At 39.7% G+C, this 24,499-nt stretch overlaps 5 protein-coding genes across 7 annotated transcripts in view; 3 read left to right on the plus strand and 2 right to left on the minus strand.

The window, feature by feature from the left end:
- The first annotated feature begins 212 nt into the window (after positions 1-212).
- On the plus strand, positions 213-1,623 carry LOC122414282 (uncharacterized). The gene is made up of 2 exons (XM_043425399.1): positions 213-358; positions 1,163-1,623. Exon 2 carries the CDS (start codon positions 1,163-1,165, stop codon positions 1,454-1,456), a length of 294 nt encoding a protein of 97 aa, XP_043281334.1. The 5' UTR covers positions 213-358; the 3' UTR covers positions 1,457-1,623.
- Positions 1,624-2,895: 1,272 nt separating this feature from the next.
- On the minus strand, positions 2,896-10,370 carry dre4 (SPT16 homolog, facilitates chromatin remodeling subunit dre4). 2 transcript variants are annotated; one of them, XM_043425384.1, is made up of 19 exons: positions 9,732-10,370; positions 9,452-9,556; positions 8,996-9,160; positions 8,728-8,880; positions 8,494-8,640; positions 8,065-8,331; positions 7,634-7,969; positions 7,153-7,525; positions 6,862-7,060; positions 6,390-6,771; positions 5,921-6,235; positions 5,668-5,837; positions 5,325-5,508; positions 5,164-5,242; positions 4,917-5,076; positions 4,723-4,803; positions 4,479-4,544; positions 3,699-3,818; positions 2,896-3,586 (listed from the first exon to the last, which is right to left on the minus strand). In XM_043425384.1, exons 1-19 carry the CDS (start codon positions 9,798-9,800, stop codon positions 3,580-3,582), a joined length of 3,378 nt encoding a protein of 1,125 aa, XP_043281319.1. In that variant the 5' UTR covers positions 9,801-10,370; the 3' UTR covers positions 2,896-3,579. The 2 variants fall into 2 exon arrangements, with proteins under 2 accessions (XP_043281319.1, XP_043281320.1); XM_043425385.1 differs by lacking the exon at positions 4,479-4,544.
- Positions 10,371-14,167: 3,797 nt separating this feature from the next.
- Rpt4 (Regulatory particle triple-A ATPase 4) lies at positions 14,168-16,187 on the plus strand. Its single transcript, XM_043426372.1, has 5 exons — positions 14,168-14,328; positions 14,557-14,636; positions 14,724-14,763; positions 15,016-15,152; positions 15,224-16,187. The coding sequence occupies exons 1-5, from the start codon at positions 14,232-14,234 to the stop codon at positions 16,049-16,051; spliced, it is 1,182 nt and encodes a 393-aa protein (XP_043282307.1). The 5' UTR covers positions 14,168-14,231; the 3' UTR covers positions 16,052-16,187.
- Positions 16,188-16,293: 106 nt separating this feature from the next.
- On the minus strand, positions 16,294-17,686 carry wuho (tRNA (guanine-N(7)-)-methyltransferase non-catalytic subunit wuho). Its single transcript, XM_043426373.1, has one exon. It carries the CDS (start codon positions 17,590-17,592, stop codon positions 16,447-16,449), a length of 1,146 nt encoding a protein of 381 aa, XP_043282308.1. The 5' UTR covers positions 17,593-17,686; the 3' UTR covers positions 16,294-16,446.
- Positions 17,687-18,514: 828 nt separating this feature from the next.
- gogo (golden goal) overlaps positions 18,515-24,499 on the plus strand; it is a 69,768-nt gene continuing 63,783 nt past the window's right edge. The window contains exon 1 of one of the 2 annotated variants that reach the window (XM_043425648.1): positions 18,515-19,324. The gene's annotated coding sequence lies outside the window, so the exon portion shown is untranslated. The remainder of the gene's footprint in view (positions 19,325-24,499) is intronic. The other variant, XM_043425649.1, reaches the window with a different exon arrangement.

A 24,499-nucleotide genomic window follows, 5' to 3' on the forward strand; every position in this document is an offset into this window, starting at 1 on the left:
ATATTTTCACCTACCAGTCTATGGCGCAAGACATAAACAGTAATTGACACCGTATTAAGGATCTTCTCAGAGCCATAATGGGATTCCCTCTCCACTATTAAAAAGCCACGTTCTCGCATTCGGATCGCGCGAGAGTAAGAGGACCCCACGAGTCACAACAGAGCGAGAGATGAAACTTTATTTCCCACCACCCGCCGGAACCCAACGTCTTCTTTTTGTTAACCACGTACATGTATACTCATGTTTTTATATTCCGAGCTCCACGAGGGTATAAAAGCTTTCGCTCGTTCGCCCACTCCTCTAGTCTCGTGTCGCATCCGTTTTGCTCAACTCTACACGCTCCACAAACCACTTCAATGTGAGTAAACTCTCAATTTTTCAAATCTTAATGAATTTCAATTGAATTCGAAAATTCACAGATAAGTTGTAAAACGTATTCGAATTGGAGAGCAGTTTTAAAAGAGTGCGGAGACCAAGCAAATTTTCGTCACTCAATTTTCCTTCGCGAAACATCATTTTTTGTTGTAACAATCAGTAATCATCAATTTTTCTTTAATTTGTGCAGTTTTTTTTCGATTGCAGCATAAAATTACTGAGTCTTGTCGATAGGTGGTACGATTATTGAATAACTATGAGAAATGATCATTTTGGGAAAAATAAAATCTTCAAAAATATTCTAAATATCTAAAATTCTTTGAATTTGTCACGGTCGATGTTAAAGAATAGTGACCCGGTCGTTTCGTTTGGTTGTAATTTAAAAAATCACGAAATTTTAATGGAAGTCGAGCAAGCAAAATGAGAATTCAATTTTTATGTTGAAAACGAGTGAAAAAAATGAAAAGTGACAACTAACGTAGAATTTATCGAAAGATATTGATGCAAATGAGAGGTCGACTGGGAACTATTGGAGCCATGATCCAAAAACGAGTTCACGAAATCCCAGAGAGTCGAAAGTAAAAGTCAAATACGAGAGTAAATCGCCCGAGGGGCTGGAGTGGCGCAATAGAGTGAAAGAAAAAAATAATCGGGTCGAGACATGAGGGGACGGAGGATGAACGCGGTTCGATTTCGAAGTGTATGAAACCGGAGCAAAGGATTCCTCGAAGGACATTCGTTCACCGTAGAATTAACGACCTCGTTTTTTTTTTCATTAAAATTGCAGATGAGAGTGTCGATTTTATTGGTGGCTTCAGCGATGTTGGTATCGATGGTTTGGTCTTTGCCTCAGAAGGCTGGACAAGAATTCACCAACGAGGCGATAAGACAAGCGCAAAATACGTATCTGATCCCGAAGGACGCGACGATCCAGAAGGTTCAAGAAGGCATCGAGTTGGCGGCTTACGAATCGATTCCTGGGGACGAGAAGATCAACCTCTTCGAGATTTTGGGTGACCAAGTACCGCCCGAGGTAGTGAGCAACCTCCAGGGCCAGATCGACCAAATCGGGCGCAGTTAAGGACTCGTTTATCTCGATAAAAGCTGCGTTAGAGGACCGTCGTGAAAGAAAAAGGCGAAATAACGGATTATTTCAGTCTGAAAAAAATACTGTACAGCGAATGACGTTAACCGGAGTTTAGACTGTAGATTTTTATACAAAATACATTTTTTTTTTTAACATAAAAATGAGCGACAAGTTTCTTTGGTTTTTCCGTCTCACCGTATGGCCAGAAATGTCGACATCAAAATTAATTAATTACTCGGCTGACTGCAATCAAAGTTTTTTTTCTCCGCAGTTTTTTTACTCGCATTTCCGAGTATTTAATAATAGAATTACGGGCTCAGTTACCCACAGGGAAACAACGATTAAGCAATCGTCGTGTTTGCTCCAGGAATCCTTTCCCCTTAGAGTTTTTACTCGAATTTCAAATTGTCCACCACTTTCACCACGCGCGATTGAGCGTGAGCTCGTACTCAAGTCAAGACCCGAGGAGGAAGAGTCTCGATTGAAAAGGACAAAAAGTACGAGTGTTGTGTTGCTTCGTCGCTGAAACAAATTACGTATGTCCAACGACGATGCCGACGATGACACGAGACCTGGAACTCGGAGAAAGTTGTGGCGGCACCGTTCTTCTCAACGCTCGTACATCGTTTTTAAATACGTTGTACATCCATGAATATATGTATGCTCCTCGTGCGTATGTGCTCGCTCGCAAGATACTCTCGAGTACTTTCACTTCCCACAATTTTAAAGTTATCCCTTCATTGAGCAACGTGTAGGATCTCGCACACGTTTCTTTTTGTCTCAATGTGTCGTCCGCATAAATGAGATCGTGGAAAAATGGCACGAACTACTCAAAGCGGCGTTTATTTATAGTCGGACTGTCTTTTGTTCGCCTGATAATTGAAACACACGTTTTTGGATAAAAATCATTTTCGACACGAATTTGAATGCCTAGGAATCAATGAAAATTCAGTGACTTAATTTTTAATTGAATACAAAAATCGTAATTGAATCACTGAAATTATGGAATAAGTTCTTTCGGCTTGTAGCATAATTTTTCTTTCGACTACCGTTTTTTTCCAAATTTCCTCTCAGTTGAAAGATTCCCTCTAAAAACTCTGAAACATGACTAAAAACCGTGAAGAGCTATTATAATCGAGTTAATAGCCTCGGTGCGTTCGAGAAACCGAAAAAATGAGAAAATAATTATTTCAAAAGAGTGAAAATTCCGGAGGAATTTATGCGTCGATAGAAATCATTAAATTCGTTTCACGCGGTGTCCGATGTTGACAATCCTTCGTTTGAGCATTTCTCTTGGTTTTATGCCAGCGTGGAAAGAATGATGAAAAAATTTAGGATTTTCAAATAATCACGTTTCCAAAATTCCCGTGCTAGTTTTCCATCGTTCGTAAAAATATAAGACCGGATCGAATAATAAGAGAAAGTCAGAGCAATTATGAAAGAAAAGAACAATTTTAGTTGCTTATGAACTGTCCGTACATTAAGGGTAATATAAAAACCACGGGACGTTGATAATAGAGATTTGTACAATGATAAATAACTTAGCAATTACTTGTGTTTCATTTTATCTGTGTGTGTGTGTTCGTTCTGTCTTTTTTTGTTGTTCAATCGATGATCCATTGCAAATGCACTGTCGTCGCCCCACGGTCCTGTTCAAAGATGCCACTTTTCGGAACTGTTCATCCGAGGAGAGAAATAAGTGAATGTCTGAAACCGTTTCAATCGGACTGCAATACAAACGAATAAGATAATACTCCGGGCGACGTGAAAAATTTTGAGTATGGCCCGAATGAAATATTTCCATAAAGTTTATCAACTAGAACGCGATTATGACGTATTAAAAAAAAATAAAAAATCTCCGAACGTCGACAACCACAAGGATAATTGTTCAAGTTGCTTTTTTTTTACTACTGTCCTCGTTGACGAACAATTTTCATCGCAGTAAGATCGCACACACGCGGTTACTCTCTTTGAAGTGGGTCTTTTGTTTTTTCTTCCTCTTCATTTCGGTAAGTATTGATGCTCCGTTTTTCGTTATTACCCCCTCTCTCTAAGGGCAGTCTCGAATCTCACTGCCTTTTTCACGTTCCGTTATCATCGAATGCTAGCTGTCGGGTTTATTTCCTAGAAATCATCAAATGACAGTATTCATCCACTTCATCAACTTCATCAACTTAGATGAAGTATCTTTTGATGAGATTTAACAGAAAATTGGACTGAAAAAAATGATGCTTACTTTGACCTCTTGGAACCTCGGTCGTTGCGCTCGGAGCTGTGGTCGTCGCGCGAACGTTTTTTACTGCTAGATGAATGCGAGGATGATCTGTGCTTGTCGTGTTTGTCGGACTTCTTCGGACTGCGGAAATAATGTACGAAAGGAATATTATTAACTATCAATTAATTTTTGTGCGAAAAGCGGTAGTTTACTCTTTTGTGGTATTCTTGGAAGTAAAAACTTGACGAGAGCTTCGTCTAAATTTCCACTATTCAATGATCGATTTAATTGTAAACAAAATCAAATTTTCGAGAAACATTTGCTCTTGTCGACGTTGTTCTAAGCTTCATCATTTTCGTATACCACAAAAGAGATCATTTCAAATTCACCGTGTTAGAAATTTATACAATGGAGAGGAATGATATAAGAATTTTCTTCCACCGGTTGTTAACCCTTGAAAGTGGTAGTATCTTTTCTGATCGAGAACTCTACAACTGGGTCGAAAACGACCCCAATCTTTGTAGCATGAATATTCCTCGTGTGCGATAATCGAGTTTTATCACTCACTATTCTCTCTTTTTTATAAATACTTGATGAAGAAAAAGAAAAGTTTTGAGAAAGAGTGAAATGATCGCTCACTGTTTGAAAATTCGGGGTCGTTTTTTATCTCGTTGCAGGGGTTTGGGATTTCTTTTTCATTTTCATGTCGTCGAATAAGATCATCTGAATATTCAAAATATAATTGTGATCAAGGAAAGGGAAACTGGATCAAAAATAGTTTGGGTGTGACGCTTTAATCACCTGTGTTTGGACGATTTGGAAGGAGACACTTTCTTGTGTGATCCCCCGCTCCGCGATCGGTCCGATCTTTGTATCGAATTGAAAAAACAATTCATCCGATATTTATGCAATCGAGTGAAAATTCATCAACGTGTCATATGCTCGCAAAATGTGATACGAATTGGTCAGTTGATCACCAAATCGCAATGACTTTTTAAGAGATTTAGAGAACAAGTTTTACGTTCGAAAAAAAATAAATTCTCACCTGTGTTTGTCCGAGGATCTTCTATCTTTGTGGCTTGACGAACTCTTGTTTTTTGAACTCGAAGAGCTCTTGTGTCCGTGTCTATAAATGAGTTTTTCAATTTCCGTGTTACAAGGATACGTTATCAAATTTTCTGAGTATGCCTTATTTTGTAATTGTATCTTCTCGTCACTTAGATTCACATTAGACCTCACCTGTGCTTTGAAGGCGATGGTGTTTCGTGTCCGCTCGATTTCTTCTTCTTTCCAGCATTGAAATCTTCACGATAATTCGTTATTTCTTTGTCTTCCTCGGCAGCTTCCCGCTCGAGGTCCGACCAATCTTTGCCCGATTCTTCCGAACTGCCAAGTTCTTCTGTAAAGTGGAAAAAAAAACGGACGTCATTTTAAGATGAGAAAAAATGCAGGACTCTGAGGGTTGATTTTTGAGACATTTGCATACCCTCGCTGTCGGATTCCTCCGAAGCTTCAGAGTATTCCGAGTCGTCATCCGACTCTTCCTCACTATCCATGTCCGACGGCTGAAATTTGGAAAAAAAAAATAATTGGTATTCACTTCGAATTTCGTATAAAGTTTGGTAGTTCAAATTATTAAATTCGTACCTCGTACGCATCGTCTTCCTCTTCTTCCTCGTCATCGACTTCCTCGTTCTCGGCGTCGCTCTCAGGGTCGAGGAAAGTCCAGCCACCGCTATCGAAGAAACCTTCTGGATCGTCTGTTATGGTTTTCATAATTTTGGTCCAATTCAACGACTGTACACCTTCGGAATAGCGGATGTCGCAAGAGCTGAAAAATGAATCACGTAAAATGTTAAATTTTTTTTGGAAGTTTGTGATTTTTAATGGAGCCGATGCTAATGGAACTTTTGATGCGTTTCAACGATCAGAAATCTAATTTTATAGGGAAAACTGCGAACGGTAGACGCAGCAGAGTGCGATAACTCACTTCAACCATTCCTTGACATGATCCAGCATGTTCATCGGTATAGCGTTGACCATAGCAACTTTCCTGTGATAATCTTTGAACACGAATATCATATCGAAATTCTTAAGATGGAATTGTACTCTCTCGAAGTGAACGAGCTCGACGTCTTCCAGAGTAATAACGAATGGAGGCTGAGGACAAAACAGAAGGTAAAAAAATGCGAATGGTTCGTTCGAACCAAAGATTTCGTTCGCAATGATTGGGAGGTACTTACCCATTCGGTGAGATTGACAAGACAGCCACTAGTTGGCTGCAGGAGAACGGTACTTCTGTAAGGTGCACCGGGGAATCCGAGTTCCCTGAAGGGCGTGTCGAATTCAATTTCTTGTTTCGTCATACCCTCAACTTTTTCGCAAAAGCTCTTGAAGGCAGTTTTCAATTTATGCCTCAATTCGCGCTCCGATTGTTCCGCAGCTAAATCATCACGATCATGCATGTGTTGATGTTTGCCGAGATCGGTCGTAATCTCACCCACTTCCGTGTAAAATTGTACATCGACGTGCTTCTTCTTGCCAAACATAATGGCATGCTGTTCGTTTCGAGAAAGAAATGAAAAATTCGAACGATTTTTGAATTTACTTCCCAAGAGTCAAGATTTTGCAGCGATTTTTTCCATTAAGAGATTAAGTGACGAAATTTTTTCGACGAAAAAACTGCATTATATGCGAAAATGAAATTCGTACCTTAAGATGGAAGTGGAGAAGAATAATCATTTCTCCATCTCCGGGTTGGAAGAAAGCGTTCTTAATATTATTGTACAAAATATCAACTTTGTCACCACGAACGGATGTGTAACGAAAACCATTAGTGTGAGCCTCGAGACCGCCGGTCATTCTTTTCGTGACGATATTCGGTCTGATGTAAAGATCCTTCAATTTCGGATTGCCCTTGTTTTGTGATAATACAAGAGTATCCTGTTTCACGAGATCTTCCTTTTCGCGTTCTTCAGCCTCACGATTTTTGAATTTTTTCTGAACTTCTTTTATGAGCCTGAACGCTGTATTCAAGTTCGAGGATGGAGCCGATATTTCACCTGGTTCTTTGGTATTTGTACTGCGGTAAGTCCTGTAGAAAGAAAAAGTCAATAATATTTAACTTTTCTATAAATGATTGTAACATTTTGTAGGCTCAAATTTGAGACAGCTCGAAACTAACACTTCTTTGACGAATGTTGCATCGGGCTGGGGATAAACTCCGCCCTCGCCACGTCCCATAGTCGCACCAGGATGGAAGAAATTGATTCTAAGATAAGTGTAATCGCCCTCTACCGATTGCGATATGTTCTTTATCGTCGATATGTGAAACGGCACAGGAATACCAAATATTGGCAGAATAACCGTCTCGTATTTTTTGTCTAAAAAGAAAAAAACGTTTCCCATGAAAATCGATGTTTGTTGTAAGCGATCATAAACGAACTGGGGATGACGATAGAAGAACACGGCTTACCGACGTAGAGTTTCAATTCCTTGACTTCAGTTTCCTTGGGCATGTGACCAAGGCTTTTGTAGGAGACCGTAGATTTTCGAACTTTTTCTTCCTCTTTACCACCAGATTGTTGGGCCAAACGCGCTTTTGCGATTTCGTTCAGTTGTTGAGCCAGTTCTTTCTGATGTTGTTTCCTCTTTTCTTCAGAACTATGCTCCGTACGTAATTTCGATTCGATAACTGCCGAACGTTTTCCACGACCGAGGATTTCGGGCTTCGCTTCATTTTCCTTGCCACTGCCTTCTTCCTCCTCTTCCTCTTCATCGTCTTTCAAATATATACCAACGTTCTTAATCTTTTTCTTCGACGGCGTTAGATTCGTTGCTGGTTGGCCCTTCAAAAGAGGGAATTTGGTTTTTTAACATCACTATTTTCATAATCCGCAGGACGATTTCAGTACTTTGACTTGAAATAACTTGTTGAACTTGAAGATTAAACTTACCTCGTTAACCATAACGGTATCACCAATGAAAAGAGCGTAAGTTTTTCCCTCTCTATCACTCGCATCAGGATTCGTAAGATTAGCAAGGCCAACGTTGATATTGAAAACCATTCCTTTTTTCAGGATTGCGTGCGTTTTTGGACCGACGAGCAAAGAGCTTTCCCGAAATTCGATGCCCATAGCGAAACCGAAGTTCTTCGTCAAATGATCGATCATCGAAGGTTTTTCAGTCTTTACGTATTTCACACCAGCTTCGTAAACGGCACTTATTTTCGTGCCAGCAGTTAATTTTTTCAATATCTCTTCTTCAACGTTCAACAAAAAGTTGTAGTTGTCCTAGAACGACCAAGGGAAACAAAACGTTACTGGTCAATGGATCACTTGATATGCACAATGTTTCTGATTCTGTAATTCTGAGTTTTTAACGTTACCTCAATCACTTTCGTGGGGTTCACCATCAATGTTCTGACGATGTTGGAACAATACGATTTGTAACGAGCTCCGAGGGAACACACAATAACTCCAAAATGTAATACGTTCTTGTCACTGACAACGCTGAATTTCAAAGTATAATTTCCACCGCTTTGAATTATCGCTGGATAACACATGTCAACCTGAGTTACGTCGACACCAGTTACGTATTTTTTATTGGATATCGCTTGGTCAACGCCTTCTGCTAGCTTCGAATGTTTCACTTTCTGAAATAATATTACCAGAAGCAGAATTAGTACCTGTATTGTATTGAGTTAATGTTGTTTTCAATGAATTAGGACCAATTATTGCAAGTTTATTTTATGATTGATATAAAGCAGCTCGTCCTTTGACAGGTAGGATTAGTTTTGAGATATTCTTTTACATACCCTATCAGAGTCGATGATTTCCATTATCTGATCTTTTAAATACTTGGTAAAAACGTCTGAGGTAACAAGGCAAGCTTTTTTAACAGTAAGAATTTCGCTATCCTCTTTTGGACTCATAACATAAGCTATTGCGGCACTAACATCAATCTAAAATCAATAGAAAGGATTAAGTAGAAAGAACCAACACTTTCTGAATAGAAATAGAAGAATGAGCGAGGAGTGCGTATAGCGTACTGTTTCAAATGATTCTTTTCTTAGCACAGCTCGCCAAGCGTCCATGAAAGCTCCAGGATAATTTTCCTTTGAGAAAACACCCAGTGTTTTTCCTTTCTTACTGCCTTTTATCACTTCAATGAGTTTAGCAAAATTTGCTTTATCTTCGTCAGCCTAGAAGTCAGAAATAAGTAGAAAAATAACCTCGTAGTCAGAGTAATTGGATAAAGTTGTGTTGAACAATCGAGATTAGCTTTAATCTGAATTGTTAATTTGTAACAATACATACCCTGTCCCGAACCAAAAGTTTAACAGTTGGCACACCAGTATCTTCAGGTTTTTGATTTTCCACTTTTCTCAGAAACTCTATTTTCTTCTTACTGGCAAGAAAATTAATCGACGATTCGGCAAGGATCATTAAGGTGTCAGCTAATTCGTAGCTCAATAACCAAGTCTAATGAACATCGGAAACAGATATAAAACACAAACCAGATATAAATTTGTTGTTGGCACAAATGGGTGACTATTATTTCATAAATGTGTTGTCACTACTGTCAGTCCATAGGATTCAGATGCTTTGAATACTTTTGAAAAAATTGATATTTTACATTTAGAATCAAATGAATTGTTCAACTCGACATTTAAAAATGGAAAATTTAATTTTGATTCCAGCTTGAATCAAGTAACTTAAACATATTTTTTGAAAACATCTTTCTCTCCCAGAAGTAAAAAATATAAAAATTACCTGAAGCGTGGTAGATTTGCTGTATACAACTTCGTCATCGGCACCAACTGCCGCGACGAGACAATCCATTTTGCTGAAACTATCATCAGTATCAACTCCGCCATCCTGGTACCGAAAAAGGAGAACATGAAATGTAAGTGAAGAAATATAGGCAAGAAAAATTTGTTGCGTAAAATAACAGTGCTGGAAAGAGCGGTATTCGCGATGAGGATAAGCGAGTTGTAAAAAATGAAAAAATATTAAAAGAAGTTACGAAAATGATTTAATGTGCTAAACATACCTTCCACGCCGCGTAAATGCGTTTCATACGACGAAAAAACGTCTCTTTGTCGAGAGAAGCATTTGCCATTGTGACGCGCGCTTCAATACAGGTTAAACACTGAATTCGTACGAGGCGTTTTGAACTCTCTCTCTATCCCTTTCTCGCCTCTACTTCACTCTCTCAACACGCTGATTTCAACGGAAATAATATAACGCGGTTTCAGCGGGAGACAGTCCAAAGCGTCTCACGCGAAAATCTTGAGCACGCCGAATTATGAGAAATAAAAAAAAGAGGGCGTAAATAATGGTTTTTTGTTCACTATACATGGAAATGAGAAAATAACATTTAACGAACGCAGGGCTCTTGTTCCGTGTCGCACATTTTTCTCTTCGCGGTTTTCAACAGAACAGAAATTTGCAAACACGACACCGCGAAGCGCGATGCTCTCGGCAATCCGACTCGCCGCCTCCCTCACAATCTTCACACTCCCTCGTTCTTCTTACAATTTTGCCTGCTTTTGCACGCTCGCTTCGAGTCCCCGTAGCACGAAAAAGATTAAAGAAAAAAAACCGCCACCACTCCACGCATTCACGCCGGCCAAAATATCGTTACTGTGGAGAAGAGATGGCGGGATTTTTGTCTTGAAGATCACGGATCACGGAGAATATGGGTATGGCGCATATTACCCACCACGCCACCACCGTGCATATTCCCCATTGAAGTTTTGCATTGGCATCACTGGGCTTGAACACGAAGATTCATAGAGAGGCATGATACTGATAGAAAATATGTTTCTGTTTTACCATTCGTTATAAGTATTAATGAATTTAGTACAGATAGAGCGTCGGGTTGTATTTTTTGGAGTCAGCAGTGCTGATCACTCGCTAATTCAAATATTGAAGTGCTGCATGAGCACTTGAATATGAATTAGTACGATTAAAGAAAATCACATTGGATTTTTATTACGGGAATAATAAATATTCACATATATGTACATCAGTCATGCACTAACAGTTTGATATGTACACATTTATTTAACATTCACTTTTGTTTACCAAGAAACACTTTTGAACATATGTACATCCATATATATAATATAACATTATATGTATATCTGTAGGAATTTTTGTCTAGCGAAGCACGAATTTTGCGTTTAACTATGATAACGCGTCTCTTTGTTCAACGAATGTGCACGCCGAGATTCAAAACGATAAAAGTTGTTATTAATCTCTCTGTGAACAACAAAAGATGAACTATGGGGAATTTGCGCCGTCCAAATTCCCAATCGACAAAAAAGTATATAGAAATCAATGGAAAAACAATCGTCAAAATAATATAGACATGGCGATGGGGAATTTGCACGGCGCAAATTCCTAATCGCCATGTCGCAAATAAAAAAATATTAATTAAAATTTGATAAAAATACCTTAATATATAAATATTAGAGCGCCACAAATAATGTATAATTTTAATGGACGATCATAATTTATTCAACGGTTCGGTACATACAATTTTGTGTATTGATAATTATGGCAATTAATCGGTGAATATTTACGAATGGATTTTGGATAATTCGTTCATTTTCTTTTCGTTCTTCACGTGTTTACGTTTTCACGCGTTTATGCTTGGTCGTGTTTGGACTATTCGCTATAGCGTAGTAGCAGAGCAGAGTGGGGATAGAGGCGTTCGGTCAGCCAGTGGGAGAGAGGGGAGACGGGCGGACACCGGGCGGAGCTCGAGACAGGGGAGAGGCGCAGGCGCAACATGATTCGCTTCACTCACGTCGCTCGGCCCGCTCGGCGCGCACAGGAAGGGGGAGATCCGTCCGGGAGAGAGGCACAACACACGTTTCGCTTTTCGCTTCACTCACCGCCAGGCGGGCGTAGGGTGAGGACTGGCGCGGAATGTGAGCGTGCCGTTATCGCTACGCATTGTACATTCCAGTGCATTGAGAAAACGGGGCACGAAATACGACACGTGGAATCCTACTTTATCCTGAATGACTAAAATAATCTTTTTTTACGATTTAATTTTTTTCAATCAATCGATAAACAAATAAAATAGAAACCAATAAAAATTGGTAGCGGTCATAATTTTATCAATTATTGTAGCTTTAACAGTTATTTCATAATTTTAACAGTAAATTCAATCTCGCTGAAGCAACTGTTCGGTCATCTAAATTACAAAATAAAAGAACTTAAGATCGTGCGAATCGATAAAAGACACGAAAACACAACGTAACGAATATTAAAGTTGAAATTTAATAAAAAATAATGATTCGCTCCTTGTCAATATACATTTTTTTTCTTTAATTTCTGAGATTCCTTTTTTTGACGCAACTATATAGATAAGCCGATAGGGAAGTCCTCGCACTCGATGTTATTATTATTACAAAATTTGCACATGAATGAGTATTTATAAAATTTTGGTAATTCGTGAAAAATAGTATCGAGGCAAGGGCCAGTAACAGAAAGAGTTTTGTGACGCCTGTAATATAGCTTCGAGAGTCTTGTGTATGCTCGCACGCGCGCGTGTCCGCAAGCGAGCTAAGATGCAAGCATACCCCGAGCAACGCAACGCAAAGCAAAGCACCTAACGCACGGTCCTAAAGCCATGGGGTTGTCGGCAAGCGAAGACGGACAGTCAGTAAATCTACTCCATAGTGGATAGTTTGACACAGTTCCGAGCTCGATACAGTTTCTGTATCACTTTGAAGTCGCGCAGGCAAGATTCCATGCAGATAAGTCGGAGTTGCAAACGCTGCACGCTAAGCAATGCACGCAACGCGTATAACCGCAGCTATGTACAGCATTACGAATAGTTTTTACTAATCAAATGCTAACAATGGGACGCGAGCAACCGACCACGCGTGCACGCACGCGGGCACACTCGATTCTCTATGAAACGGTGGTACAGGTTTTGTCACTACAATTGTTTCTGTTACTCGACATATTGGCTTATCCATTTGCGCAAAAATGGTTTTCTGGGGAAAAAACCTAGGGGAGAGTAGGTAAAGAAGAGACCTCCCTGAAAATGGGGATATTTTTTTTCGTTTATGTTAATTTTCGTATTCAATCGGTCGTATAATTAAATAACGAATTTTTTCTCTCGCGTCGGTATAAAGTTAAATTTTTGGTGAATAAAAACCCAAGTTCGTTCTCGAAAAAAAGACCAGCGGAAATATAACTTTGTGATAATGAATCGCGATTACGATTTTCTGCGATACGGTGAAGTGATAACAAAAGTTAAAGGTGAAATGATAAATTCCAAACATGGGAGGACGAAAAAACATTGGAAGAAAAGTGTGTTGAAAATATTTGGAAAGTTCTTTATGATCATGGAGCAGGATAAAAGAATCGTAGAGGCAGAGGGAAAGCGAAAGGATCGTGGAGGAAGACGGAGAGGGAGAGGATCGTCGAGGAAAACGGAGACGCAAGGATCGCGGGAGAAAAAGGTAGGAAGAAGATCGAGGCCCGTTCCTGTAACCGTGAGTAACTATAACGATTTTTTTTTTAAATACGAATGCGCGAAATATGAAAAATGATTTTCATGTTACAAATGTAGACATTCTGCTGATTGAATGATCAAAACACGTGAACGTCAGGATGACGTTTGGATATTTCATGGAAGTATTTTTTTCAAATAATGAACCGTTAGATATAATATTTTCATATTATTTATTTTCATGATACAGTCGTTGCGATTTATAGATTTACGAATAGAATGTTTTGCAGAGTTGATATATGGTGGTAGTTGTGCAAATTTTCGTTGAAATGTTTCTGGTAAAGATGTAAATGTGTCTTTACTCGACTGTCAACAAAGTTGAGAATCTCTGTCGTCGTATCTTTTTTCTTCAAGTACTCATGGAGCACTTCAATATTTGAATTAGCGAGTGATCAGCGCTGCTGACTCCAAAAAATACAACCCGACGCTCTATCTGTATACTACATATTCATTAATATTTATAACGAATGGTAAAACAGAAAAATATTTTCTATTAGTATCATGCCTCTCTATGAATTTTCGTGTTCAAGCCCAGTGATGCCAATGCAAAATTTTAATGGGGAATATGCACGGTGGGTAATATTGCGCCATACCCGAGTCTTTATGTTCATCACGTGTTTGTTTATGTATATATATGTACATCGCTATTTGAATGACAAGGTACATAAAAGTTATGACAGAAAATTTATGTGGTAGAAATGTTTTTTGGTAGATGATATGTTACGTGGTAGACATTTTTTTAATTGTTTATTTTAATACTACAGTCGATTTGATTTTTGGTAGAATAATGTTTAAGGCTTGCACACGATTGTCAACAAAATTGAGATCTCTGTCGTCGAATTTTTTTATCGACGAAAACAACCGTGTTGACATCTGTGCTTAACATTTCGAACTATACCTTGACGTTAGGTTAGGTTTTTGAGTCCTAGTGAATTTTCGGACGATTTCCACCCCCCTACCCAATTTTTCATAAAACCAGTTTGTCGAGCGTTATACAGCAAAATACGTGAAGTAATGGTCTCGATCATGGAGCCGATTAGAGAAAAAGCACTTCAGGAATATAGAAAGAAACTCCTCGAGCATAAGGAAGTAGAATCTCGTCTGAAAGAAGGTAAGTGTTATACATTACATTCATACAAAATAGCGTTGAAAAATAAACATGGATTCGTCAGTATGGAGTAAAAGAACATTGTAACCTCATTTTGTATTGGTTCTCTGTCAAAGATCACGATCGCTATCGCTTAACTTACATCAACAATGTTTTCAGTCAATTGATCTCCTAATTTTTCACGAAATTTTAGCAAATTGTATAAAATTGCCAATTTACTTTACCTCACAGTACGAGAACATCTTAAAGATCTCACCAAGCAGTATGACAAGTCGGAGAACGATTTGAAGGCTCTTCAAAGTGTAGGACAGGTAAATACCTTAAATTTTTCAGAATATGTCTAAAGTCTCATTCCTTCAAATCCACTCAACATACAAATCTTTAAATTATTCTTCTAGATTGTTGGTGAAGTTTTAAAACAGTTGACCGAAGAAAAATGTAAGTACAAAAGAAAGCTTCATGCCACACTCGAACAGAAGCAATTTCAATCAGTACTGTTATTAGTTGAAAGAATAAAATTGATAGAAACTCCAATTTTTCAGCTCACGTAACATTCCTTATTCAGTGAATTCTAAATTAAATGATGCATAACGAATTTAACATTTTTTTTATTGGTTTGATATGTTCACGACTTGTTACGTGTTTGAAATATCTAAATTCATTGAAAAATATTGAAACAATAAATTGCAGTCATTGTGAAGGCAACGAATGGACCTCGTTACGTAGTTGGATGTAGGCGTCAACTGGACAAAGCAAAGTTGAAATCTGGAACAAGAGTAGCTTTGGATATGACGACATTAACTATAATGCGTTATCTACCTCGTGAGGTAACAATAATTAAAAGGATCTTTGACAAGTTGGAAATGAACAGCGAGCCTTGACGGATAATGAATTCTAGGTTGATCCGTTGGTGTATAACATGTCCCATGAGGATCCAGGAGATGTTTCATATCTGGAGATTGGTGGTTTGGGAGAGCAAATTCGTGAATTGAGAGAAGTTATAGAATTGCCACTGTTGAACCCAGAGCTGTTCCAGCGTGTGGGAATAACACCGCCAAAGGGTTGTCTTTTGTACGGACCACCAGGAACAGGAAAAACTTTGCTAGCTCGAGCAGTAGCGAGTCAATTGGACGCAAACTTCTTGAAGGTCGTTTCGAGCGCTATAGTGGACAAATATATTGGTGAATCAGCCCGACTGATTCGAGAAATGTTCAATTATGCTCGTGACCATCAGCCCTGTATAATATTCATGGATGAGATCGACGCGATCGGAGGCAGAAGATTCTCCGAAGGTACGAGTGCTGACCGTGAGATTCAGCGTACACTCATGGAACTGCTAAATCAAATGGATGGTTTCGACTCGCTGGGCCAAGTCAAAATGATCATGGCTACTAATCGACCGGACACTCTTGATCCTGCCCTCCTCCGTCCCGGTCGATTGGATCGCAAGATCGAAATTCCCTTGCCTAACGAACAAGCCCGTTTGGAAATATTGAAAATTCATGCCGCTGGCATTTCAAAACATGGTGAAATCGACTATGAGGCCGTCGTCAAATTGTCAGATGGTTTCAATGGCGCCGATCTTAGAAATGTTTGCACTGAAGCCGGTGTATTTGCCATTCGACTCGAACGCGAATACGTCATTCAGGAAGACTTCATGAAAGCCGTCCGTAAAGTCTCTGACAACAAGAAACTTGAATCCAAACTTGATTACAAACCCGTGTAGTTTTTCTTCTTTCTCATTCTTTGCATATATCAATAGTATAGGTATATCTTATATAACACGAGACAACTACGAAACCCACGTTTGTATTCGAGGTTCCAGCTAAGATTTAATAATAAAATAATCGAAAAGAACTGTACTACTCTTAGCGGTCAAAATTATTAGTCATCTTAGGTCTCTTTGGTTTTTTACTGTCAGCAACAAGTACCGGATTCTTCATTGCTAAATGAACTATAAAAAAGTGGTAACAGTGGTCAACAGTTTATTGCAAATATACAATATATCGGCGTATGGTCACAAAATTTTGGATGTACACAGAGCGGTTTTATATTTCATATATAATTCACAAAAATAGCCCACAAAAACGTTTTTATCAACATAATCAATCTGCAGAGATTCTAAGTAGCCAATCGTGATTTTTTTCTTTCTTGATATTCCTGTACATTGTCAAATTTACGTTTATATAGAATTGGATAAAGGCTTTGTTTGTTTGCGCTTCTTCTGAGTACACTCCAGCTGTCATTTAGGCTAGCCAAACATTTATTTCTATCAGCACACACTTTAAATTTATCATCCTCTAATGTGTAGAGCTGGAGACCTTCGTCATCGAGAATCCAAAGTTCGTTTTTTCTCAGTACACATTCCAGGGGTTCTTGCTCCAAAATTAGAGTCTCGGAGTATCGTAGCTCAAGATTCTTACTGATGAAGTAAACGAGGATTCTTTTACTGCTATAAAAACTGAGGATGAGTGTGGCAAGCTTCTCATCGAGACTTTGTATTCGCAAATGTTTTACTGGCAGAGTTTTAACACTTTCAGTCAACTCAAAACATTTCAAGCTTTCGTTCAGAGTTTCCAATTCCACAGCTGGTATTTTGTCGCTGAAGTCGAATGAAAGGAGTTCTTTTCCTTGGATATAATGCCAAAATTTGAGTTGCCCGTCACCACCAGCTGAAACGAGGATTTCCTCGTTTTGTGGTAACTGTTTTACGGCAGTGACAAATTTTTCATGACCCAAACAATAAGAGACAATGTTGTAAGCATTGGGAAAACAAGAAACTCGAATTTTCTCATCCCTGTCAGTTGTAATGACGTGTCTATTGTTTCTAGTCACCAGACAATCGAGCAACATTGACAGGTGACCCAAAATTAGTTTTCCGGAATTTTCTGAATTTTCACTGTTTTCGTAGAGATATAAATCGCCCGATTTGTCAGCAACGATAATATCGTTGTCAGGCGTGAATCTCGCCCTGCTTGCCGCCCTTGCAAGCGTACGATTCAAGATCAAGCGTCGAGATGGTCTCTCGTAAACGCAAAGTTGTTTACGATTTGTACACACACCCAAATATTCTCCGTTTGTTGACGTGAAAATTGTGGTTATGCCGTGATAAGCGTCCATGTCAGCATTGTTGTGATGTTTTTGATTGTCATCGATTGCTAATTTTGGCAGTGAAAACGAATTCGTCGTGTCACTCGATAGGTCATGAGTCAATAAATTTTCACCCGTACACAGTATTACGTCGTTTTCGTAAATTGTAAAACTCATTGTTCACAATACTTATACAAATTGTTTTTATCGCAAATGGTCGGAGCGAATTTGAACTCCGGAGAGAAGCACGTGGCACGTGGCTTTAGCCTAACCTTGCTATTCGTTCGAATTTCGGCTTCATATTGTGCAGGGAGCGAAAAAGCCAGCTGCCGGTAAAGAAGTATTTGATAGATAAATCGAATATGAAAAATAATGCCACTTTATCTACTCGTTTCACTGCATGCCGTCAGCCAAAGACAATTTTCTCGTACTATCCTAATTTCGAGACTCACAACTCATAAAATTGTGTTCAAAGCTTTCATGATAAATTCGACCGTTTTATATTCAAATCGAGATAAAGACAGTCGATGAAAATCTTTTTCAAAGCGGGGATTATATATATCGTCAAAAAAATCCAAGTGAATTTTAAGGGGGAGCAAAGCGACATTCTCGGGGGAGTTTAGAGAGAATATCGCCTTGGGCAAATTTATATATCGCCTATCATTTCTATCCTCGCTATCTCTAGTGCTCCAGAATATTTTCTACAGTATTTTTGATACGCCCCATCGTGAAGTCGCTCGAGATCCAATGTATACGCCATATATCAAATCAACCCCTCGTGCGATGTGGCGTAGGAGAAAAAAATCGAGAGTGGATTATGTACATATAAAGAGAGCAGCAAAAAGAGAGCGAGAGGAAGTCGAGACAAAGTTCGAGGGGCAGTAGGGTTCATTCATTCAGGCAAGCTCGAATTTTCCCCTTCTTTTACATATAGTTTGGATATTAGGAGTTTCGACCCTTCGATTTTCGTGCATAGGCAAGGAAGAAAGCCTCGTTCGAAGCTCAACGACTCAATGTCGCCGGCCGGCGAATGCAAACAGCGAGCAAAATGGTAGGGGTGGCTTCGGGGAAGCGAACCGGCGCTCGCGCTTCGCGCTTACACCCCCACCCTCTGCCGGCTCGGCTCGGCATTCCGCGTACACGACAGTACGGGTTACGGGTATCAGTCGAGTCGCGGCTCGCGTGTCGGTTGGACCTGTTTCGCTAGCCTTCCGTCAAAATCACTCGATTTTTCGAATAAAAAGCCGGTTTAAATCAGCAATGCTTAAAGAGACCGCCATATCGTTTTTGAGACAAAATTTAAAACACAATCAAAACGAGAATTATTAGTATTGTTATTTCACTCGTGATAACCGAATGAACCGACTAAAATGTCATTTCATGAATAGGTCAAGTGTCAAGTGTACAAAATACAGTGATTTCGTGTTCCAGTGAAGTTATTTTTTATCTCAGCAAAACTTGTTAACCAGAGTTTGAGCTACCTAATTTGTGTTTTTTTACTAATTTTTAACCAATATCCATCGAGGTTATTTTTATATTCTCTCATATACACCCTCCGGTAGTCGACTACATTTTTTTGATGTTTATTGTGAAACGAACGCAAAGTACCCACAGGGGGAAGTGAGTTTTTATTACGCGACAAAAACACAAACACACACACACACGCTCACACACACATACACACACGTGCATAAGCAAATAGCAAAGTTTTAAATTCAACCGAGAGTTTGGCGATCCAGGAAAAACGAACAAACGGACGCCGCAGGGAAAACGTTTCCTTTTTTTGTTCACCTATACTTTGCGAGTGCTTCGGTACTTGAGTTTCAGCGCAGATCTACCGTATACATATGTAGAGACAACGAAGAGAGACGAGGTGAGACCAACGAAACATGGAAATGTCAGCGATACTGTGAGTTTTTATACATTTTTGTTTTCCTCTGAATTTTCATTTTCGGTTCAACTGCATAAAGTTTATTCTGTTTCAAATTCATTTTTCATTGTTTAAGGTGTTTCATTAATTTAACATTTCGTACGATAATTGGCATGCACTGACAAACTTTTCTATATTCAAACTGTAAATATAACCAACTAAAAACTCGTGTAACTTTGTTTCGAACGTGCATTATACGTCGTACGATTTGATTTCGAGATCCACAGGCTCTATAACATCGAACAACTTTTGATTCTCGAAAACCATAATTTTCTGTTTTTAATAAAAGCATTTCGCACGAGGTTTTGAATGGAGGGACAGGAAAGAAAAATGTCTTAATTGGTTTGGCACGAATGGGTTAATGTGGGGTCGATGTAAATGGGTTGCCACCGGTCGCGGACATCGTTAACGCGATTATTAGAGTTCGGGATACTTTTTTCTGCTTCCTCGGTTCCCCATCTTCTTTGCCACGCGTTCAGGCGTGTTTTATGTTGTATAACTCTACCTAACACTGATATAAATCTGCATCCACATTATAAATTTGTAACGCGCGTTTGTCTCTGATTTACAAACTTGTAGGAAACTTTTCCACCACATTTACCGCGAATAATTTAATGATACAAAGTCGAAAGAAGCAATTTCGAAAAAGATTCTCGAGATTTTCCAGCCCCTCCGTGCGACTCGTTCCAGGTATAAATGCGATAGAAAAAACCTTTTCTTCAATTCCTGGCGTTTTCATTAATATATATTGAGATGAACGCATAAATTGGATGAATCGTATCAATTTGAAAACATCAATCTGACAGAAGTAAACCAGTCGAGAACCGTCTTGACAGAATCAAATTACTCTCCTTTGTTCCTATCTCCCTTTCTCATTCGTCCAACGTTTCCTCAACATTCGACTTCGAACTCATGAATAATTTCAATTTACGGTGAGACGCAATATTTTTTGTTTCACCCTCAAGAATATTCCTTATTTCTTAATTGGCTGTTACGATTGTTTTCGTTGAGGATCTCTGTCGAGCCAGACAGTTTTTTGTCTTTTTCTCTTTCTTACTTTCCTTTCCATTTGAAACTTTTGTTTCTCGCTGCTCCGCGGAAAAGCTCGTTACGATTTAGAATATCTGTGTAACGAGTTTGTCGTTTCTCCAGTCTCGTCTCCTCCTCGCTCGTGCAATTATTATTGTTTTTGTTTGCCGTCATTTTTTTTTCAACCCTCAATTTTTATTCGTTCATTTCGACGGGTTTGACTGGCAATTTGGGAAAACGATCGAGGAATCGATGAAACGGTTGGCACGGCCACGCCGACAGGCGTTTTATTGACTCACGAGAGGAACGACATGACCGAAATTTGGCTGGACTTCGGGCGGCGCCTTCGGGCTTTATCAAACTCTCCCCTCGCCCCCGTCCTTCATTTCTCGGTCCATGAATAATATATGCAATATGGAGATGAGCGATTCGATCCATCAACGTTCGCAAAATGAAGCGAAACTATTCAATATTGGCAATATGGACTTGAAGCAATTTGGGAGAGCCCAGCACCTGATTGCAAAACATTGGCTCAATTAAATCCTTAATTGATCATTTTCCACGATATTATCTACGCTTTTTTCTTTCCTTTCAATCTTTTTTTCGATCCAACAGCCGAGAAAAAGTTTGATCGAGCGTCCAGTTTTTTCTTCCCTTTTCCCCGCACATTTTTCATCAACGTTCAATGAGAAGTTGGCAAAAAACGCGGAGGGAAAAGAAACTAATTGATCGACTCAGGCCCCGAATGTGGCGATCGATCGGCACGCCCTCTCTTTCTCCGTTTCTCGCTTTTACAAATATTTGCATACCTGAAAATTGAGTTTGCGGTTACAAATTTGTTGTTCATTAAACCTCGACGAACGAATTGTCTTGCCCGCGTGTTTATTCCAATAAAGCACACACGCGTGTGCGCAGAGCGATAACGAAGTTTTCGCGATTATGCCCCCCTCCAACACGAGCCTCACGAGCACGTTTCCCATATTTTTCCATCGCAATTTTTCTCACACTTTCCATACCCCCTTTTTTTTCTCTCTTCCCCTGAAAATTCAGTGTTTCCGCGACAAAACTGTTGCCCGGAATCGTTTTTCCCCTTTTTCCAAGACTCGAAATTGTGTTTTTGGTATCGACTCGCTTCCAGTTTCCCCTCCTCGTGCCCTCATGTGCGCGAGGTCCTCGCGCTCCCGCTCGCCCAAACCCCAAACAACAACACAACAACGAGCCGTTGGAACTCCGCGTCGAGCCACGGGCTGCATAACCAAATATCGGTATTCGACCGCAAGTCGACTGTTTACATGTATCGATGAAATATGTACGCATCCGTGCGTGCCACAGAAGCGTCGATTTTGAAGGATCCTTCCACTCGATATCGAGATTCGAGCGGTGTTAATCTGACCCTTTGTCTCTTTTTTGTTTTTGTTTTTGTTTTTTTTTTGTTTTTTATCTGTTCTCTCTTCGGATCGCGTTCTGTTTATTCCGCTCGGTTCTCGTGCGCACAATACATATACATTTGAGCCTCCGCGTTTCCCTATAAATACTCGAGCGCGTTGTGCGCGCAAAAAAAAAAAAAAATCCACTGAAGTTCTAGGAAAAAATGCATGCAGGGAATTGAGCGTATTGAAAGAGCAGTTTGAAAACATGAAATTCTGATTACCGCGGCGAGGGCGCACGTTCCTCCGCTAACGAAACATTGTGCTCGGTTTCATTTTTCTCAGAATTTGAGGCCCCGCGCACACCTGGAGGCGCCCAAATTGCCGGTCGGATAAATCAAGTTTTTGTTGATGCACTGAAAAAAAGTTGGGGAAACATTTTATTCGGAGGATACACCGAAAGAAACTTTGCTCGTCGAATAATTCCGATTTTGTCGGATGAAAATTCATTATTCAACGTAAAACAATGGATTTTCGTCCAACCGCATCAGATTTCGTTATTCGATGAAAACATTCTTTCCTGTGCGTTAATTTCCAAGCGAGATTTTAATGCGTAATTTGGTACAAACGCACGCGGATTAAGTCGAGAGGTAAAATTGGGCTTTTGGGCAACGGAAAACCGCGTACAAATGAAAATTTTCCGCGCGTGACAGACCCGTTTGATTTTCATGAAAAGTGACACATCGCTACGTCCAAATTTTCAGCAGTTCGAGCTCCTCGCCCTTTCAATTACCGCAACGCCATTCGAACCTTTCCCGTGTAAAATTTTTTTCAGTTGTCAGCGACGCTGACATTTCGCTGTTCTTTATTCCTCATCAACGCGTGACAAATTAGTTGATGGCCAAAAAACGGAGGAGCTCCGCAAAAAATGAAAACGCCGGAAATACTCGAAGCGATTCTCCCTTTAATATCCGTCACACGTAACATTCTGTTGGGACGAGGTTTGCGGGTATAAAACGTCGTTTGGCTGCCTTATATGCCGAGATACGTGTTTTGCTCAACGAGTTCTCCGCCCTCCCCCTTATTTTCTCCCCCTCTTGTTCAGGCTTTCCCGAAGGAGTTTCGGTGCATTTCCAGCCACGTATCGCGCCGCGCCTCGCGTAGGAAATAAAGTGCGAGTGAGAGACGCGTCGCGTATAAACTGTGCGAGGCGCCCTGAGTTATCCTCCCTTAATTACTCTGCGCTTATACTCTCGCGTTCGTTAATTATCGCATCTTGAGAATCGTGTTTTCGTGCCATTATTTCGAAGGCTCATACCGATCTCTCGGATAAATAATAACATGTCGCCTGTTTCTCCCTTCAGTTCATAATCATTTGTCGGATTTCATGAAATCTTGCGCTCTCGTTGCTCTCGCTCGAAGGGATCTCGAAGTTTATGGAAATATAAACTCGTTAATTCGCACGAATAAATAGCACCGAATGAGCTCACGATCAGCGCGCGCCTTGTTTTGCAGTGAGGAGAAATTTCAGGAGAAACCCCTCCGCTCCGTCACAGATCTCACGAGACCTTACGAATAGGTGTTTGCGAATCGAGATAAGAAGATCTCGAAAATGACAGAAGTTTAGTCGGTCCCGTGCGTTAGTCAACGACAGACGTGCCAATATCTCCTCCGATTTGCGGTCAATTGACGCGCCTCTGGCACCGATCGTGTAGCATCGTATCGAGAAATAAACCGGAAGTCTCAGTCCTCCTAAATCTCCGGAGCTCGTCGAAAGTATCGGCAAACATATTGCAACTTTTCATATCGTAAATATCCGCTGCGTGTCCAGGCCGGTTGCAAGGAGGATCATCCTCGACCTTCGACGAGTGTATGTATCATTATTTATATTTTTCTTTGTTTTATATATATTTACCAACGAATTTTTGGCGCAAGGACACGTCAATATTGAGAATTCCGATTTCACAGAGCATTTCACACGGTCAATGTCTTTGTACTGGCGCACGGCCGCGAATAAATGGAAATTCGAATAATGCTTGGACTAGTATGCGTGTGGACGTACGTGTGAATGCGTTTTATACTTTTATGCATGGTTGCAGGCATCTTAGTGTCGAAAAAGCAAACAGTTATAACTGACAAATACAATTTGATTGGCCTACGATCTGGGATTGGATTAAAAAACTGTTGATGTCGTATTTTCCTTTTCTCTTTTTTTTCGTTCGTCGAGTGTTGAAAAGAGAATGTTGGCTGTCACTTTGATAGCCATAATTATTTATATCAAGTTATCCATGAGTTTTCTCGTTCGAGTTTTCTTGAGATACGTCATCAATAAAAGAGAAAAATTATGACGCTGAAGTTTCCAACGTTGGAGTCCAACGAAATGATCGAAAAAAACTCTCCAATAATTCCAGCAATTCTCCTATTTTGTTCCCTGCCAAATTTGCATTTCGTAGTTTTTCAAGCTGCACCAACGATTCGTGAAATAAAAAATTGGTGAATTACAAACGTTTTTTTCGTTCATTTCGTTGGACTCCAACGTTGGAAACTTCAGCGTCGTGAAAAATTGGCCTCTCCGTTTCTTTCGCTGGTTTCAGTGCTACGTTTCTAAACGTTTGCAAGTTCTTCGAAGCCTGGCTATATACTTGTAATAGAAATCAAAGATTTTTTACAGAATTTTGTGAAGTTGGTGAAACTTCGATCGCCAGGGCCCGCGTAAATCGTTACGATTTATTATTTTTTTACTTGATCGTGACGGAGA

The sequence above is a fragment of the Venturia canescens genome, chromosome 8 (genome assembly GCF_019457755.1).
Source record: "Venturia canescens isolate UGA chromosome 8, ASM1945775v1, whole genome shotgun sequence".
Classification (NCBI taxonomy): domain Eukaryota; kingdom Metazoa; phylum Arthropoda; class Insecta; order Hymenoptera; family Ichneumonidae; genus Venturia; species Venturia canescens.